This window comes from Heteronotia binoei, chromosome 21 (genome assembly GCF_032191835.1).
Source record: "Heteronotia binoei isolate CCM8104 ecotype False Entrance Well chromosome 21, APGP_CSIRO_Hbin_v1, whole genome shotgun sequence".
In the NCBI taxonomy this organism is placed as follows: domain Eukaryota; kingdom Metazoa; phylum Chordata; class Lepidosauria; order Squamata; family Gekkonidae; genus Heteronotia; species Heteronotia binoei.
Genome location: NC_083243.1, coordinates 150,778,325 through 150,797,296, shown reverse-complemented (window position 1 = coordinate 150,797,296; position 18,972 = coordinate 150,778,325). Strand labels below are relative to the sequence as shown.

General features: G+C 44.7%; 1 protein-coding gene across 1 annotated transcript in view; it reads right to left on the bottom strand.

The window, feature by feature from the left end:
* Positions 1–443: 443 nt before the first annotated feature.
* Positions 444–18,972, bottom strand: part of NUCB2 (nucleobindin 2) — a 53,926-nt gene continuing 35,397 nt past the window's right edge. Inside the window, exons 9-12 of the mRNA XM_060261103.1 lie at positions 18,612–18,701; positions 15,797–15,967; positions 10,882–10,963; positions 444–2,210 (exon numbers count right to left, since the gene is read on the bottom strand). Coding sequence (XP_060117086.1) covers positions 2,086–2,210; positions 10,882–10,963; positions 15,797–15,967; positions 18,612–18,701 — 468 coding nt within the window. The 3' untranslated portion in view covers positions 444–2,085. The remainder of the gene's footprint in view (positions 2,211–10,881; positions 10,964–15,796; positions 15,968–18,611; positions 18,702–18,972) is intronic.

The window sequence follows — 18,972 nt, the reverse complement described above, 5'->3', positions numbered from 1 at the left end:
ATGGATTGCTTGGTTATTTAAAACATTTATTCCACTTCTCCTGGACAAAACGGCAGCATTAGGAGATGACCTATATGGCATTATACCCTACTAAGGTTCGTTCCCTTTCCAAACCCCACGTTCCCAGGCTCCACCCTGAAAACTCCAAGTTCTTCTGAACCCAGGCTTAGCACCCTCCTCACTACGGAAGACCCAACCACTGGAAGGCTAGCTTACAGGAAACAGGATTTTGAAGTTTTACTTTGCTGCTGCTGCTGCTCTTAAAATCACCATCACTAGGGATCTGTGGAAGCGTTGACTGCAAGGATCTCTTTACCAACCCCCACCCCACCCCCACCCCACTCTGCAACATGGAATAAAATTGTGCATTCAGGAGACGCATTATAAGAAAAAAGTGGGCTTTAACTGCTGAAAAGTCTTTTGCTGTTAAGGAACTTGATGGGTTTTGAGATAAAATGGCACAACCAAGTTGTTCGCTCTTTATTACATTATCTAAACCTAGTCAAATACAAAGCCATATGAAAAACCTGCAGCCAGCTTGCTGCTTCATTAAGATATCCACCTGTAAACAATTTGTTTTTTCAAGGACTTACATATAAATATTCCCAATATTGGTGCAAAATGAATATTTCAGCTGAAACTCAGTGTATATCACCTGAGAATTCCTGCTTGAAACACATACTTGATTTTGAAAGGAATGTTTTACAGCGGGAAGCAGACTGGTTTGCCCAGGAAAACACAATAAGTGGTCTCTGATAATTCTGAAAATATTTTTATCATCTAAAGGACTCACTTTCGCAGCCTACAGAGGGCTGAATGCAACTGGTAGGTTATGAAAGGAACAGGGACAAAAGTATCCCCTTGGTAGCTGACTTGAAAGGGAGACATCTGGCTGACACAATTCATTCAGTTCATCATAATGAAGACAGCTGAATCAGTACATCAGACACAGGATGTCTATTGAAGCTTCTTACACTGGTATTCTTGGTCATCTGTAAACAGGTTTCCATCTCTCTTTTCTGCAATTATACTTGTTTAAAATGTGCAGGATTTCTTTCCATCACAGGCAGCTTGGGTTTGATTTGGCCTCCAAGGGATTGTCAGAACCCAGCAACATTCAGTCCTCAGTCCTAAGACCCCTGTTTACAATTGTTGGCACTTTTACATAAATGTCAAAGACCTTGTCCCTGTTGTACAAACTTGTTTGAAAAGCTCCACAAAGGAAACTTCTATTTTACACCTTCTGGAAACAGGGACAGTTACTATAATCAACATTTACAAAAATTATAAGCATTTTGTTCCCTTTAACTTTCCTCCCAGTCAGTCTTCTGGGTACTGATAAAATCCACAAGTTAATATGAAGGTTTTCAAGACAAAAATGGCAACCAGGCAATCACACAGAAATCAGACAACAGGGTTCATGCAGGAATACTATGACTGCATTCAGATGGGTGATTTGGGCCAACACAGCTATCCCCCCCATCAATTAAAATGGCATGTTTATATGCACACATCTGGGCCCTGCTGCACACTTGCCCTTACCTCACCTCCCAATGCCTCTCTGCCACTTCAGAAAGCCACCAGATACTTCCTGGTGGCAAATAACTGGAGCACTTCCCTAGCACATTTCTGGGCTGTCTGAATGGCCAAGGTGTGCCACGGAAGCACCCTGAAAGTGCATGGGTGGTGTTGCCACTCCTCTGGAATGCAAGCAGCCCAGGCCTCTCTCAGAGGCCTGGTGTGCACCATCAGCTTGCGGCGGGACACCTCAAACTATGACAGCTTTTTTTTAAAGCTGAGAGGTTGCCACTGCAAGCTGCAGTCTGAATGCTTCCTACGATCCTATTATTTGTTTTCTTCTAATGACTAAATCAGAATATCTTTCCAGACCTTATAAAGCCTACAACCATATACGCTTATATTGTGTTATTTGTCTCTCTGAAAACCTTAATATTGAATTGCAAATTTAAGTTAAATGGAGGAAATAAGAGAACATTGAATCACATTTCCAAATTTGTTTTTAGTATCAGGCCACTACCCCCTCTCCCCTCCCAAAATTATGGTATAAAGTTGAGGCACAAGTGGTTAAGTGTGAGACTGGGCATGATCCGATCTAGCAGCAGCTTCTTGCACTGGTATAGTTCCTGGTGGTAAAGGCTGTTTGCTTCCTTCAGGATTGTTTTGAGTATTACCAACTGGTTGTTCCCCTGCTGAAACACAAAAACATGAAGAACTCTGTCAAACAATTGTTTGTTGTGCTCTGCATTTGGATTATATCTGAGAAAAGTGTATGGGAGCTGCAGCACAATTTGATAGGTATGCTGCAGAATGGAATAATTGATCTTCTCTCACACACCTTATGTCCTGCATTTTTCAGAATTTTTCCTAATTCTATATTATACCAATATTTACCTGAAATTAAAATGACAATAAATGCAAGACAGCCCTCTAAAAAGGTTTTGCTACAAAAAATTGTATTTCACTACCTGTAACTTGTATATGAACTTAAGGCTACCCCCTATTTGTCTTAACTGTACTCCAAGGGGGAAAACCTAGTCTTTCCTTCAGGTAAATAGGATGTTTTCTTTATCATTTATCACCTGAGGGGGGGAAAGAGAACATACTCTAATGGCACAGAGTTCCTCTATTTAATCAAAGGCAACCCCCACACATGAAATGTTGCTTCACATGACAGGGCTAGTCCACTGAGGTAAACTGAGAAAGCCCTCTTACGCAGCATCACTGTGTCCCTATTACAGCACAAGCAGAGGTCTGGATAAAGAGTCATATTTTGAAAAGGTAAAAGTGAATCAGCTTATCACCCTCCTTGATTAAGAAAATACATTAACTGAACATCCAAATATAAAACACACAGATCTTGGTCAATAGTCAGGCACAAACTTTTGTAAACATCTAGGGAAAAAGTTCTTCAAGAAACAAATCACCAATTGAGCCTTTTTACATGTCCTCATTCAATAATATTACATGGACAATACTTCTAGACTATAATTCCAAGTGAGGGCATGTACAGATTTGCAATAAACTGGATGTAAATCCTCATTCACTGTCAAATGTACAACTTCTTCCAGAGAAATGGCTTAGGAGCAACCTAGAATTCCATTTTTCAGTAGATGCTAGTTAAGCAGGGCACCAACCGGATAGCAATTAAGATGATCACAAACATTCCCCTTCTCCCACCAGTCCCAACCTGAGCAATGTTTTAGGTGCTTTCCACACAAACACAGCTTTCCCTGTGGTTTCCCTGCCCCAGTCCCTTACAATGGCCACTTCCCACACCCCCTGCCCAGTGTCACCCACGTTTTTCAGGGTTTTGTTTTTTTAAATCAGTCACTGAATATTGTTGTAACAATATGACAATCTGTGAATCAGGTTCTCTGACTTCTCAGCTTATCCTGGGGGGAAAGTCTGCAGAGATCAAAGGGGAAACAAAACAGACTAGAGACTTACTTTTTTTTTTCAAAATGAAAACAGGGAATTCAGAAAACTGAAAACCAAGTGATGGCTACTGTGGGGACTAGATCAGGGAAAATGAGTGCTGTATGGGCAGGACCAGGAAAACCCAAGCTTTCCCATCCACATAGCAGCCAAGCCATCCAGGCTTTACTGTGATATTTCCCAAAACTTTACAGTAAAACGGGCTTAGGGAAGATGGAGAAAAGTCATGGAAGCCTCGGGAGGTGCACAATGCAGAGAGGGAGCCCCATTCCCAAAATCAAACACAGGACACATAACCCATGTTGAAACTGCCTCACTAGCAAAACTGATAAGCTTTTAAGAGTATCTGGATCAACAAGTTAGAGACATGATTTTTAAAAGCTGAATACTTGCAAGAGTGCTGGATTTGGGGCCAGCACAGATGTCATTACAGGGAGAAAAGTGCGGGGGGGGGGGGGACTGACAGACTCCTGTAGACAGATCCTGACACATGCCCTTAAACACTGCAAGAAGACATATGGGCAAGTATTTTATGTAGGGCTCTAAAGGTCAAAAATAGCATCTAGTGTAGTAGGGTGTAAGAGACAATGCCTGACTCCCTGTGTCTTGAGTCCTCCCAGCTGCCACATTCTACACCAACAGCACAACAATGCTAAGACTTTGGCTCACATAATATGTTTAAAAAATTACCTAGAGAGGGGAGTCTTGGACCTCTGACTCTTAGTTTACAGCTCACAACTGGTGCCCTTGGATGAGCCAGTTACTGAATTTCAGACAAACTAAATAGTTTTTTTGTTTATTGTGAGTTGTTTTGAGTGCCGCTTGGGAGAAAAAGCAGGATACACATTTAAATACAGAGAGAGATCCCTCCCTTTGAACTTTTCTCCTTTGGTAGACAGCAAATAAACATGCTAGCAGTTGGTATTCAATTACACATTACAATACATGTGTTCATCGCTTTGGCAGAATCACTGCATATAGATGAGATAGCTTTGAGAGTTTGGCTAGACCCATCAAAACATCTATTTGAAATACATTACTGAACCAACTTACAAGATAGTTTGTCTGCTTTCTAATGGGTTCCTGTTTATAAACCTGCAGAAGACTGACATGAAGAGAACTCTGTACTTACACTGTAACATTACCAGTGGTGATCTGTTTTACTGTTGGGAGATTCACTGATGATGCATCCATATAACATTAATTTCAAAAGAAAACACAGAAACCATTCTGTGTATCCCATTTGTAAACCTGCTTTAGTTTTTGGGGAAATATTTTGAAGCTAAACATAAGAAATTCTTCAAATAATTTCAAAACAAGACCCGTAGCTATAGTGGGGCCCGGGGGGAACAGTTCACTCCATTCAAACCTCCCTTCCATCTGTATGGGCCCTCCATTTGAGGGCCTCGAATCTACCCCCTTTGCTCACCACCACTTGCCGCCGCTCTGAACCAGTCAGAATTGCTACAGCACGGGCTTCAGATCGGCATGCTGGGGGGGGGGGGGAGCCTGCTTGCATCTGGATCCCCCTGGAAAGTTTATTGAGTTAGATGGGGTGGGAGGGCTGTTGCTTTACTTAAAAAGCAGAGAAAGTGTTTAGGGCCAAACCGGGTGGCCCTTCCCCCAAACAAGAATTATGCTGCAGGTCCCACCAAACATGAAATCTTGGCTATGGCCCTGAGAATCCTTTTGAGTTATCTTCTTCACATGCATGGGCTCACACAGATCCTAAAATGACATCAGCTTCCATTCTCTGGCAGCAAGATAAATGGCTAAACCTAGGACACCACTCCCCTAAACTGGAACTACTATTCCCCCTTGTGGTGACAGCCACAGATTACACATTTCGTGCAGTTTCAATGGCCCGACAGGGATTTGATGTTAAATGCTGTGATGCTGGTGCCAGCTTCAGAAATGTGTTTTCTGAAAAATTGTAAACTCTGAACATTTAAGTAGCACAGGGACAGAGTGCCCCAGAGCTCCCTAATTAACTAACAGCACAATCTTAAGGGACAAGGGAAGTGCTTTGGGAGCCAACTTACCCTCATGTTGGTATAAATTCCAGTTATGCCAGCATAAGTCCAGTTATGTTGGCGTAAATGGCACTTGCAATGGTGCAGGGACACTGGAGTGGCCTGTCGCTCATGGGCACCAGCAGAAGGGTGGAGCAGCTGTCAACATGACAGAGGCATACGCTCCCAGGCCAGTGTAAGTGGGGGCAGGGTTGAGGGTGTGGCCAGAGTTAGTTGGCTTCCTGAGCTCTTTCAGACTGGGAACACCCCCTTCAAGTGGCGCAAAGTTACAACAACAAAAAACATGGCATAGTCCATTAGCACCCATGAATCATGAAAATAAAATCTTCCCCCGCTACTGAATCCCCACCCATTAGCCTCAGAAGTCCTCAGGGAGCCGACTGCGGGCTCAGCCAATCCCCTCCTTCCCTGCGAAGGCCAAGCACCCAACCGCAGGCCCGTCCCCATCCTACAGAAACTTCCACTTGCACTTCGCCCAACTCTTTAGGCAGGGTGCACAATACGGGACTGTCTTGGAGCTCCCTGCTGTATGGACTTAGAGTGAGGAATGAGGCACTCAGGTGGTGGGTGATGCACAGAGAGGGCACTTAGCACTATAGGGCAAGCACTTTGACATGTAAGGAGAAGAGCAAGGTCTATACACTCTGGCTAACTTCTCCCATTTCAGAATCCCCTCAGGCACCCAACCTTTGGAGGCTCAATGCACAGGAAGAAGAAGAAGAAGAAGATATTGGATTTATATCCCGCCCTCCACTCCGAAGAGTCTCAGAGCGGCTCACAATCTCCTTTACCTTCCTCCCCCACAACAGACACCCTGTGAGGTGGGTGGGGCTGGAGAGGGCTCTCCCAGCAGCTGCCCTTTCAAGGACAACTTCTGCCAGAGCTCTGGCTGACCCAAGGCCATTCCAGCAGGTGCAAGTGGAGGAGTGGGGAATCAAACCCGGTTCTCCCAGATAAGAGTCCACACACTTAACCACTACACCAAACTGGCTCTCCGCAGGACATGCACTCATGAACTGGTAAGTACAGGCAAGCACCCCAAACTTGCCTCCCCTCTCCCTTCGCTTGAGGCTGGGTGGCATGACAGCATTTCTGGCACTCAAGCCTGGCATTCAGCTCATCATTGCCACAGCCTCTACATGCCATGGGGAAACCTCCCCAGGAAGTGTTCCGTGAGATGGTCTGTCCTTTGTCTGGTTCCCACCGTCGGCAGGACACAGGGTGAGTCTGGGCGGGAGGTGTCTGGCAGCTGCTCCGCTGCTTGTGGTGAACCAGCTCAGCAACTGTCCCTTTCAAACACTCCCTTGCTGAGACACAGTCTTGGGCCACAGTTGCTGTGGCTGATGGATTGCAAGCAATCCAAGAGCACTTCAACCAAGGACAGGTGAGTGTGAGTTGGCTGGTTCCATCATGTGCCTCAAAGGGGGAAGTTGTAGCAGCCCCCTCCTGGGCTGCTCTTGCCAGCACTGTAAGGACAAGACATCCATGGCTGAGGCTGGTGTGGCACTTCTGTCCGGATCTGTTTCACTGTCTTGCAGGGGAAAATTCAACGGAGGGGCTTCCAGGTGTGGTGAGTCCTGCTCTCCTTCACTTTACTCAGTCAGCTGTTCCAGCCCTCCTCTTGGAGTGGAGCCTCACACCCAGCAAGCCTACCCAAGTTCCACTTAGGACACTGTCCCACTTAGGCTCCTGCCATGCCAGCCATCCTCAGTCCCCAGAGTAGAGGTGGATGGTGGCATCACCCCTTACCATGGATTCCAGTGCAATAAAGTCTTTGTTTGGGCCCAACTACATGGCCAGAGCTCCAGACCCCTCCCTGCCCCACTCCCTTCCCACCCCATCAGCCACTACTCCTGCCTGAGGGAATGTCTAAGAGGTTCGCTCGCCTCACAGGCTTCTGTGTAAGGGGGGAGGACCCAGAGGCTGGTCTAGGTGAATGAGCTGCCTGAGGCTGGATGGGGGAGTCTGAGGGTCTGTTCCCCACATGTACCATGGGAGCTGGGACGGGGGGGTTGCCTTGGGGCAGATGCATACCCTCAGCCTGACCGACCTCCTGGGGTTGTTGTGATTGTGGAACAGAGAAGACAGGAATGATGCAACCAAGGGAGGGGGGTTGCTAATTGAAAGGTGCATGGCTGCAGCTCTTAACTCTGTGTCTGTTCCAGGACGAGGTTCCTCTGGCACCTGGAAGGGAGGACATCTGCACTCATAACAAGGCAGGCACTGGATCACAGGGGTTCCCTGAGTCAGTGTTGGGGGAGCCATTGCAGGGTCAGACTCAAAGTATTCACCAGAAGCTAGCTCAAGGAACATGCTGGTGTGCAGGGAAAGCAGATGACTATGATCATGTGCCTATCATTGGCCCTGGTCTCGATCAGTGGGCAGGATGGGAGCTGCCTCTCTGCCCCCAAAAGTCACATGTAATGGTACCTGCCCCAGGACTGGCCACTCCCGTTGCTCCAAAGTGTCCCTCCCCTCCTGCCACCCCTGCCTTGACAGTACGCCAAGAGACCACGCTGCAGTGGGATCACCATGAACACCGCCTTGCAAGCAGCCAGCTCTGCTTCCCCCCTTCCGCCCCAGTGCAACTTGGCCCTAGTGGTGCCTGAGTTCCATGGCGGCTGGACGCTCCACTGTAGGTGTAACTCAGAATTGCTCTGCTCATATGGTGCCTCCGCAGTGTGGGGGAATTAGTATTCTAATCAGTCCCTATTCTGTGACTAGCAGTTGTCCTAATCCTAATCCAGGACCCATCAAAACCAAAAGACTCAGATTTCAGATAAATTCCAACCCACCCACCCTGCAAAACCAAAAATGAAAAGAAAAAAAGCTGAAGTCCTTCATGTTAGACTAGAATGTGTATCAGACAAAGATTTTTCTGACTTTTTCACACTTTAAAGGGCTTTCAGACACTAAGCATAAAGATCAACTGCTTTCAGTTAACAAAACTCAGCAGTTAGAAAATGCCTTCTTTCATGTAGAATACTTATATCCATACTGATAAATTCTGCAGAATATTCAGAGAACATTCAGAGAACAAAACTACTTGTATTTGCCTATTTGTATACAGCTATATTTTAATACTGTCATACAAGAACACTCATGTGTACACTGTATCAGAATATATTTTTCAAATTCTAGTCATAAACTACTAAAGCCTTATGCTGAGCTTGTATATGGATGATTCTGGGTTTTTGCTTTATTATCTGACACAGAAGTATCAAGTTATCTGTTTGGCTCTGAATCATACACAAAGGAATGAGCACTATTAATAAATTAAAAAAACAATCCATCTTCCCTATTCTGTAATTACCATGCACTTTATATAGTTTCTGTAGAACAGCAATTGACTGTTCCACATACAGCACATTCTAAAGAACAAAAAGTGTTCCTTGACTGAAATCAATGGCAAGTTTATTTCTGAAGCAAGAGAAGCTCTAAGAAAGAATAAACTATCCTCTGCCTCTTGTTCTACAAAGTTGTTTAAGCATTTATTCTTTTAGCAAAAAGTCCTGATATGCATTAAGATCAATGCCTGCCTGCCTTAGAGTGTTGTAGAAAAGAACAAGTCTACCTAGTTCTCCAAAAGTGCACTAAACAATTGCAAACATATGCCCTGTTCAATGCAAATCATAGCCTATGCTCGAATGAACCTCACTGCCCAGCGATGGTGTTTGAGCTAGACAGTTTTATCGTTAATACTGCCATTGTTTTCCTGAGCCTATGTGTAGGAATGAGCTGGATAATGTGCTGTAGTCACAGATAGGACATGGTGATGGCACAAGATCCTGTGGACCCCCATTTGGCATGGCTTGTTTCCCCATCTTGTGTACTCCCCACCTTGTATACTTCTGTGTGGGCCTAGGATTGACAGAAGGCGTCTGAAATAAACTAATATCAAATGGCAGTTGAGTCATACCACGAAAAGAATGAATGGAAGCTCCTCTATCAATCACACAAACACCCACACCGTGGACCGTGGAGTCTCTTCCCAGATAATTTGATCTAAACTATTATCCAATAAGCAGTGGGCCAATTCAACCAATTTCCTCCATATCCCATTGACCACACAGGAAGATTCCTGCCCTTCCTCAATCATGGCAAGTATATACTTGCCTATTTAACTTTCAAATCTCTTCAAGGGAACATTTTTGACACAAGGGGAAATTTTCCTCCACAATGCAGACAAGGAAACTCCTTTCAGGACGATCCATTTCCAGAAGATTGAATTTTTATTACTCATTCCAATGCCAAAACCCCTTTAGCAAAAGGCTATAAAGAGTTACCCTTCAGCCCCACTCTTTGCAGCTGAGTTGGAACATTGGTTTGGATGGGCTTTACCTAGAATGGATCACTAAACCCAGGAATTTCAAACACTTGTCTCGTTAGCTTGTCTCAAGATTCCCCCCCCCCATCAATCCCTTCACAAGTCACTGAAATGCTATTTCTCTGAGGTAACCTAATCTGCCTGTCACAGGATATCTAGCCTAATCCTGCCTTTCTATAGATGCTTGACCCATAACCACCTAGCTCTACATCAGAGCCCTGAGGAATTCTTTCCATTATTAACCACTTTTCCGTTCACTTCCCCCCAACACACACACACTTCTTTCTCTGACATCCACAGCCTCCCAGTGGTTGGAAACTTTAGAGAGCTGTATACACAGAAGGGAATCAGGGACTAGTTGTGAAGCTGGAAGGGTGGAACTAGAAGGTGGTTCTGAAGTATCTTACCACACCACTGAGCAAAGTTTGAAGCCTTCCACCAGCCTAAGGAAACTTCCTGCATTAGAAGTGCCTCTAATATTGGAAGCAGTCTTCAAATCTTGCTCAGTGAAGTGGTAGGTAAATACAAGAATTTTACAAATTATACAGCTAGCATTTAAAATATGGGAAAAGAATGAAGAGGTGAAAGACCAGACACTGGAATTCACTAGTCATACATAAATGAAGAAGAATTATTAGGGGGGAAATGCTTTGCAGAGCACTAAGTGCAAGCTCTACCCAATTTTGATTCAGGCTTTCAACTGGATTCACTTAAAAGTCAGCAAGCCATCTACTGGAAGAGGTTAAAGTATATCCTAGCTCAAGACAAGAGCTGACCTAGCTGACCCCCTGGGTTCTTTCCAAACACATAATTCTATCCAACTTGCCTCTCATATTTCTAATGTTTTCTTCGATCATGAACCCTAGATAAAATAAATGCTGATATTCATTCTGGTAGACTGGCAGGCAACTAGAAATGGCTTGCTTATTGGCAGTGAATGGCTGACAAAGGAAACAAGGAAAAGACACATGCCCAGTGGATTGTATCCTTGGATGTTAATGGCTTTAGTAATTTCTGGAAAAGGAAATTCACATAGTTATTTTTCTGAAAAATTAGTTCACATACGTGGCTGGAATTTTAGCTCTCCATTGGGTTTTGAAGGAGGAAGTCCTTGCTGTAACTTCTTGAGTTCCATTTGTTGTACAGCCTGTCAGACAACAAATATTTAATATGAGATGAAAAATCTACTAGCCAAATTGTAACAGAACTATCATACAACGCAATTACATTCTACTTAACTCTGTTATTAAGTCAAAGAGGAAATTTGAACACACATATTAAGACTATGCCTAAAGAAAATACTTTTCTACTGGACAACAAAAATAATTCAGATTCTCAGAAAGTGAACAAATCAGGTTGCTGTTCACAAAGTATTGGAACTAGGCTATGCAGATGTCAGCATCTAAAAAACTAATCGACTGAAAAAATTAATCACAACCCAAGGGTTATAGTGACCGAAAATTACTAAACACTAATATGCTTTACTAAATACACAACTGAGCACACAACAATGCAATACAACAATTTTCATAGAGTATTGGTTTCAATAAAGGCAGATGCCAAACATCTGAATGGAAGTAGAGTGCCAATGTACAGGAGGTTGACTTGTATTCCTGCTTTGAAAGAGTCTTCCAGAAATGGTGTACTCCACTTCTTGTTGCCTCAAAACAGAAAGCTTCAATCAATGAAATTCCTATATCTTTTTCCATTTACATATTAAACACAAGCATGAAGGTGCCAGTCTGAGCGTGTATGCCAGTAAAAAGTCATTTTGAGACTATGTGTCCTTTTTACTGTACATTAATTATTGTGTTTAATATGTAAACAGAAGAAGATATTGGAATTTCATTGACTGAAGCTTTCTGTTTTGAGGCAACAAGAAGTGGAGCACACCATTGCTGGAAGACTCTTTCAAAACAGGAATACAAGTCGATCTCCTGTACACTGGCACTCTACTTTCATTCAGAAGTTTGGCATTTGATTTTATTTATTATTTATTTATTACATCAGGTTTATATCCTGCCCATTCTACAAAAGACTCAGGGTGGCTAACAACAAAAATAAACAGAGGCAACTTTAGTAAACAGTATTGAAACAATAAAACAAAATCACAATGGTGCTACTACATCAGTTATAGGTGGAATCAGGGCTTTTTTGGTAGAACAAGCCCAGCAGGAACTCATTTGCATCTTAGGCCACACCCCATGATGTCACCACTGTTTCACTTTTTTTTAGAAAAGCCCAGCAGGAATTAATTTGCATATTAGGTCACACAACCCTGACGCCAAGCCAGCCGGAACTGTGTTCCTGTGCGTTCCTGCTCAAAAAAAGCCCTGGGTGGAATCATATAGCATCTTCCTCTCTTCAAAGCCACTGAATTCTTGACAGTTAGTATTAATACAAAGAACAGGTTCAGGTGGGATGGCAGCCCTCTCCCATTCCGATGTCATATGCCATCTGGAAGAATTCAGTCTTGCAGGCCATGCAGAACTGCGATAAGTCCTGCAAGGCCCTGATGGCTTCTGGGTGGGTGTTCCAGATTATTGGGGCTGCCACTGAAAAGGCTCTGGCAGAATTTAGCCTAGCCTCTTTTAGCCTAGGGACAACCAAAAGATTTTGGGAGCTTGATCGAAGTGCTCTCTGGGGAACATGTGGGGCAAGGCAGTCCCGCAGATAAATAGGTCCTAGGCCATATAGGGTTTTGAAGGTTAATACCAGGACCTTGAAACAGATTCGCTACGCAACAGGTAGCCAGTGCAGTGCTCTCAGCACAGGCTGAATGTGCTCCTGCCGTGGAAGCCCCTTTAGTAGCCTGGATGCAGCATTCTGCACCAGTTGCAGCTTTCGAATCTGAGTCAAAGGCAGCCCCATGTAAAGGGCATTACAGTAATTTATTCTCGAGGTGACCGAGGTGTGGATCACCATTGCTAAGTCACTACGCTCAAGGTAGGGGACCAACTGCCATATTTGCTGAAGAAAGTAAAAGGCGGATCTGGCAGTGGCTGCTACCTGGGCCTCCATAGTTAAGGAGGACTCCAGGAGTACTCCCAAGCTCTTAACCCTCAGCCCTGGCATCAACAGCGCCCCATCAAAGGTTGGTAAAGGGATCGCCCTTCCCGGGCTGCTGCAACTTAGAGAACGTCCGTCTTTGTCAGATTCAGCTTTAGTCGACTCAGCCTGAGCCATGATACCATGGTTTGCAGCACCGCGTCCAAGTTCTCCTGGGCACAGCCAGACTGGCCACCCATCAATAGATACCTCCTGACCATCTGGGCAAGGGGGCACATGTAGATGTTGAACAGCATTAGGGAGAAAACCGCCCCTTGGGGCACCCCACAAATAAGCAGGTGTCTCCGGAACAACAGTTCTCCAATTGCCACCCTTTGTCCCCGACCTTGGAGGAAAGAGGAAAGCCACTGTAAGGCAGACCCCTGTATCCCCACATTGGCAAGACAGCTGGACAGTAGCTGATAGTCAACTGTATCGAATTCAGCCGACAGGTCTAATAGCAGCAGTACTGTCGAGCCACCTTGATCCATATGCCTCAAGAGGTCATCCATGAGGGCGACCAAAACCGTCTCCATCCCATGACCTGGACAGAAGTCAGACTGGAACGTGTCCAGTATGGAAGCATCCTCCAGGAAACCCTGTGTCACCACCACCCTCTCTATAATCTTACCCAAGAAGGGTAGGTTTGACACTGGCCAATAGTTGGCCAAATTGGTCAGGTATAAAGATGGTTTCTTCAAGAGAGGGTGGATCTGTGAGGGATCTGTTGATGATAGTTCGAAGCAGCTCGCATAGTTCCTTCCGGCAAGCTTTTATCAGCCAAGATGGGCACGGGTCCAGAACCCAAGTTGTAGGGAGGACAGAAATGAGAATCCTGTCAACTTCCTCCAGGCTGAGTGGACTAAAGTGATCCAGAAATGGACCTGAAGATGTGCTAAGGGCCTTGAGTTCACTTACTGTTTCAAGTGTGGCAGGTAGGTCATGGCAGAGTGATGAGACCTTATTTGCGAAAAAACTTCACAGCCGATTTCCAGTTCCCTAGCATTTGGTTTGCCTTGTGGTAAGGCAGTTACTTCATCCTGAGTATTCCACCACCGCCTCTCCAGTCATCTAAGCTGCCGCTTCATCAACCGCAATTCCAGGATATACCATGGTGCGAAGTCATGAGCAGGGGTGAAGAGGGCGCCTAGGTGCAATCTCATCAATGGCTGCAGAAAGCTGGCTATTCCAGGAGTCCAGAAGCTCATCTAATGAGTCACCAGGGGGCCAGGGATCCTGCAAGGCCGTCTGAAGCCGTATTGGGTCCATCAAGCTTCACGGGTGAGCCAAAACACACTTGCTGCCTAAACAGGGGTGTGGTGACACATCTATATGAGCCCTCAGGGCATAGTGACCTGACCATGGTACTGGCTCAGCAGTAATCCAGTCCACTACAACTCCCATTGCAAAGATCAGCTCCAGCTTGTGCCCAGCCTTGTGAGTGGGTGATGTCACATACTGAGAAAGTCCAAGTGTCACCAAGGATAACACCAGGTCCGTCATCTGAGCAGAGGCTGCATCATCGGCATGGATATTAAAGTCACCCAAGACAATAAGTCAAGGGTGCGCCAGTGCCCAGCCGGCTACAGCCACCATCAGAGACAGCAGGGCACCAGCTGGTGCATTAGGCGGTTGGGTACACCAGCCAGATTGCCAAACTCTCCCCAACATCCCACACCAGGCCTGCACACCCAATGCCGGTGATCTCCGGGGGCAGGAATGCCCGAAAGGAGTAAGCCTCCCATATCAAAAGTGCCACCCTTCCCCCCACCTGCTAGTTCATGCTTGGTGGTGAACTGAGCACCCAGGGGGAGCTACCTGGGAGAGAGTTACTGTCTCCCCGTCTTGCACCCAGGTTTCAGTCACGCAAGCCAGGTCCATTTTCTGCTCAAGCAGATAGACCGCAGTCCTTCGAGACTTATTTATGGACCTGGCGTTGCACAGCACCAAGGACAGAGATGAGTACTTCCTTCCACTTGGCCCCCATACCTACCATCATTGGAATGGAACACAGGCTGGAAGGAGAACGAGTCCTCCTGTGTCCCAGACCCCTTCCTTTCCCATTATGCCTGTTCCCACCACTATACTTGCCCCTCCCCAGGAGCACTGGTATCCCTTGGGCTAATTCTCCCATGGTGCCGATCTTCGCATAGCCTCAGATCGACGTCCAGATGGAATTACCTCACAGATATCGTACTCCCAATACTTAAATCAATTCTCTATGAAAATTGTTGTATTGCATTGTTGTGTCCTCAATTGTGTATTTAGTAAAGCATATTTAGTAATTTTCAGTCACTATAACCCTTGGGTTGTAATTAGTTTTTTCAGTCTCAAGTGACCTCTCTCTAGTTTGTCCAACAAGATCAGCAAAACAGAAATCTGGGGGTAACCCAAACACAGCATAATAGAAAGGTAGCACTTAATTATTTTTTTTTAATTATGAGAAAGGTGAACTATAAATGAAATCAGCAAACAAACAGGATTTACTGAAAGAAGAACACAACTCAGTATTTTTAGGTTCCAGCTAATATACCAGGGGTGGCCAAACTGTAATTCGGGAGCCACATGTGGCTCTTGAAGCCCCAACTGCTCATTGCCTGACTTGGAGAGGCATTTCTCTCTTTAAATCACTTTGCCAAACCAAACCAGTCAGAGGCTTGGAGAATACATTTAAAGTTGCTTTCTTTCCGACTCCCCCTCTATCTCCCTCCCTTCTTATCTTTCAGCTCTCTAACATCTGACATTCAGTTCTTGTGGCTCTCAAACATCTGCTGGTTATTCAATGTGGTTCTTAAGTTAAGCAAGTTTGGCCACCCTGTAATATACTAGGCAAAACTGCTAAGATTGTCCCTTTCTTTCTTACAATGAAGTCAGTTGTAAGTTCTTTCTTACAGTCAAGTTGCAAGAATCCTTGCATTCAAGGTAACCATACCTGCTGGAGTTCTTGTCTCTGAGCCTGAAGCTGGTCTTGTTGCCTCTCAAGTTCTTCCTTCTGTCTTTGAAGTTCTTTTGCTTTCTTTTGTAGTTCATCTTCTTGCTGGAAAATGTGACTTTCAAATTCCTTCAGCTCCTCTTCAGTGAAGAGCTGCTGTTGGTCAAGAGTCTTAAGAACAAAAGAAATAAACTCAAAGGTGGCTCTCAATGAGAAAAAGGGAAGGAATAATAAAAGCGAACCAAACTACAGGATCCACAAAGCCAAACTGGCTTCCAATACACATTAATGATGACAGAATTCTTTATGCAAACTTTATACTATTTTAGGGCATGAGCACACTAGCCAAACTTTTCTCAGAGGGAGTAGCAAGCTTTCTCAAGTTTGCAATATCTGTACACAATGTCTGTACAGTTCATACAACTAGACAGCAGCATGGCTTTAAAAGAGCAAATTGCAGTCCTTCTCGTCTAAAACTACTCATAAAGATTCTAGCAAGCAGGCCCTAGCATTTCCCCAAAAGTGAATCCACTGGGGAAAGGGAATTTCAGTCTCCCCACTTTTACCCCTAATTCGCAAATCATTATGCAAAGTTTCCCCTGCCTCCAAACAAATGATTAAAACTGTCAAACAAATCTGCATTTACATTACAGCTCTCCTGACCTGAACATATTTTCCCCCCAACTTCCACTATGCACATTCTAGGACCCAGGAAACTGGACATACACAGAAGTTGTTTCTGCACATGTATTATGCTTTTGTAGCAGAGGTGATCTATAATTTGTTTATTCAATTTTTAGCCTGCCTTTTCTGCAAGCAGGCTCAGGGCGCGTTACAACACACTTAAAATAATACATAGTAGAAATATAAAACACAGTTAAAATGTAAATATAATAGTCTGTAATAGTATAAAATACCAATACAAAACATTCCAAACCATTAGTAAAACATTTGATGGCATCTGCTACAGGACTCTAAGCTGTAGGTGAAACAGTACAGTGCAAATAGATGCTTGAGAATCAGCTAAGGTGGGGCAGAGCTGGGAGAGTTGGGATTAGAGATGAATTGCCATTGCCTCAACTATAGGACAGGAGCCCCATGGCACAGAGTGGTAAAGCTGCAGTACTGCGATCTGAACTCTCTGCTCACGACCCGAGTTCAATTCCGGCAGAAGTTGGATTCAGGAAGCCAGCTCAAGGCTGACTCAGCCTTCCATCCTTCTGAGGTCGGTAAAATGAGTACCCAGCTTGCTGGGGGGGAATGTAGATGACTGGGGAAAGCAATGGCAAACCACCCTGTAAAAAAGTCTGCCATGATGTCATGATGTGACGTCACCCCAGAGTTGAAAACAACAGGTGCTTGCAAATGGGACCTTTCCTTTTCTTTCCAACTACAAGCCTAGTCAGGGGTCATTTTGCAAAAAAACAGATGGAGAAGTTCATCCAGGGATTGTTATGCAGCCGCATCTACTATTCAATGGAGAAGGTAGGTAGGTGGTTAGGAAGAGGGGGAACCCTCAGAAGGATTCAGGAGCTGTGCCCCTGTGAGCTCCTGCTGAATTCAAGGCCTGGACGCCTGGTGGAATATCTCCATTTTACAGACTGTGGAACTGCATCAAATCCCACAGGCCCCAGATCTCAACTGGGAGTGTTCCACCAGGCTGGCACCAGAGCTGAGAAAGCTCTGACTCCAGTTGAGGCCAGGTGTACATCCTTTGGGCTGGGGGTAACCAGTAGATGCTGATCAAAGAAGAAGAAGAAGAAGAAGAAGATATTGGATTTATATCCCGCCCTCCACTCCGAAGAGTCTCAGAGCGGCTCACAATCTCCTTTACCTTCCTCCCCCACAACAAACACCCTGTGAGGTGGGTGGGGCTGGAGAGGGCTCTCACAGCAGCTGCCCTTTCAAGGACAATGTCTGCCAGAGCTATGGCTGACCCAAGGCCATTCCAGCAGGTGCAAGTGGAGGAGTGGGGAATCAAACCCGGTTCTCCCAGATAAGAGTCCGCACACTTAACCACTACACCAAACATGCTCTCTGAGGGACATACTGGGGGAAACGGTCCTGTAGACATGTTGGTACCAGCCTGCATAGGGCTTTAATTAGAACCATGATCATGAACTTGATCCAGAATTCCACTGGGAACCGCCTTGTATTCCTTCCTATCATTAAATACAGGATCCTATAAACAACTTCTATAGAGAGAGCACACTATATGGAGAAAAGTTTCCAAATATACATGACATTTTAATGCTTTCTATCCTACCTTAAACTCAGGATTTGGGGAGAATAGCATAAACACTGCTACATGACTAAAGGCAATTTTTAAAAATAAAAGGTGTTCTCACTCAGCTGCAATTCATTACTTGAATCCAGTGGACTGTATGTGTGGGTGGAAGAATTTCCACTCAGGCAGGAAGAACTCACCTCATCGCCTTTCTGCTGCAGGTCAAAATGTCCCCTAAAATTCTGCTTTGCCCCTCTGGGAGGAGCATTTCAAGCTACAGGAGGATGGGGAAGGAAAAACATTTATTGTCTGTGGGTGGTTTCAACCCAAGGATATATTCCACTGGACTCAAGCCTAAATCTGTCCTTTGTTCAGAGATCTATGGCTGAATGTCTCCTTTATCTCCCCTTCCCAGGTGTCAGCAAAAACAGAAATACTGTCCCAACAAATGGATTATGAACAGTGTCCCTGAACTGGCACACAAGGAAGGGGGAGGGGGGGAAATCAGAAGTTAAAGCCGAACAGGCTACTTGGTGATTTTTGTCAGGTTGGCAGTTGCAGAATATTCCACTTGAAAAATATTATTACCTCCCAGCTGTCTGGCTCCAAAAACTCTCTTTTCTCTGTAGCTCTCAAGAATTCATCCAAAGTTACTAACCGGTCTTTATTGATGTCAACCTTTCAAAAGAGAGACAAGCAGATAAAAAAAAACTTTAAGCCACTATACCTGCATTTATATTCAACTTGACCTAATGTGCTTTCTTGGAAATGTATGAAAAAAACAGTTATATAAATAGTAGTAATTAGTAGTAATTTCCAAATCAAATTAAGTGGGAAAGATGAAGGACAAATAGTATAACGTTGCATTGTTTTTGGATTTTCAAAAAGTTTTATTAGTTTCAGAAAGGAAAAGGGATGGGGAATGGGAAAAAATAAAAAAACAACAACC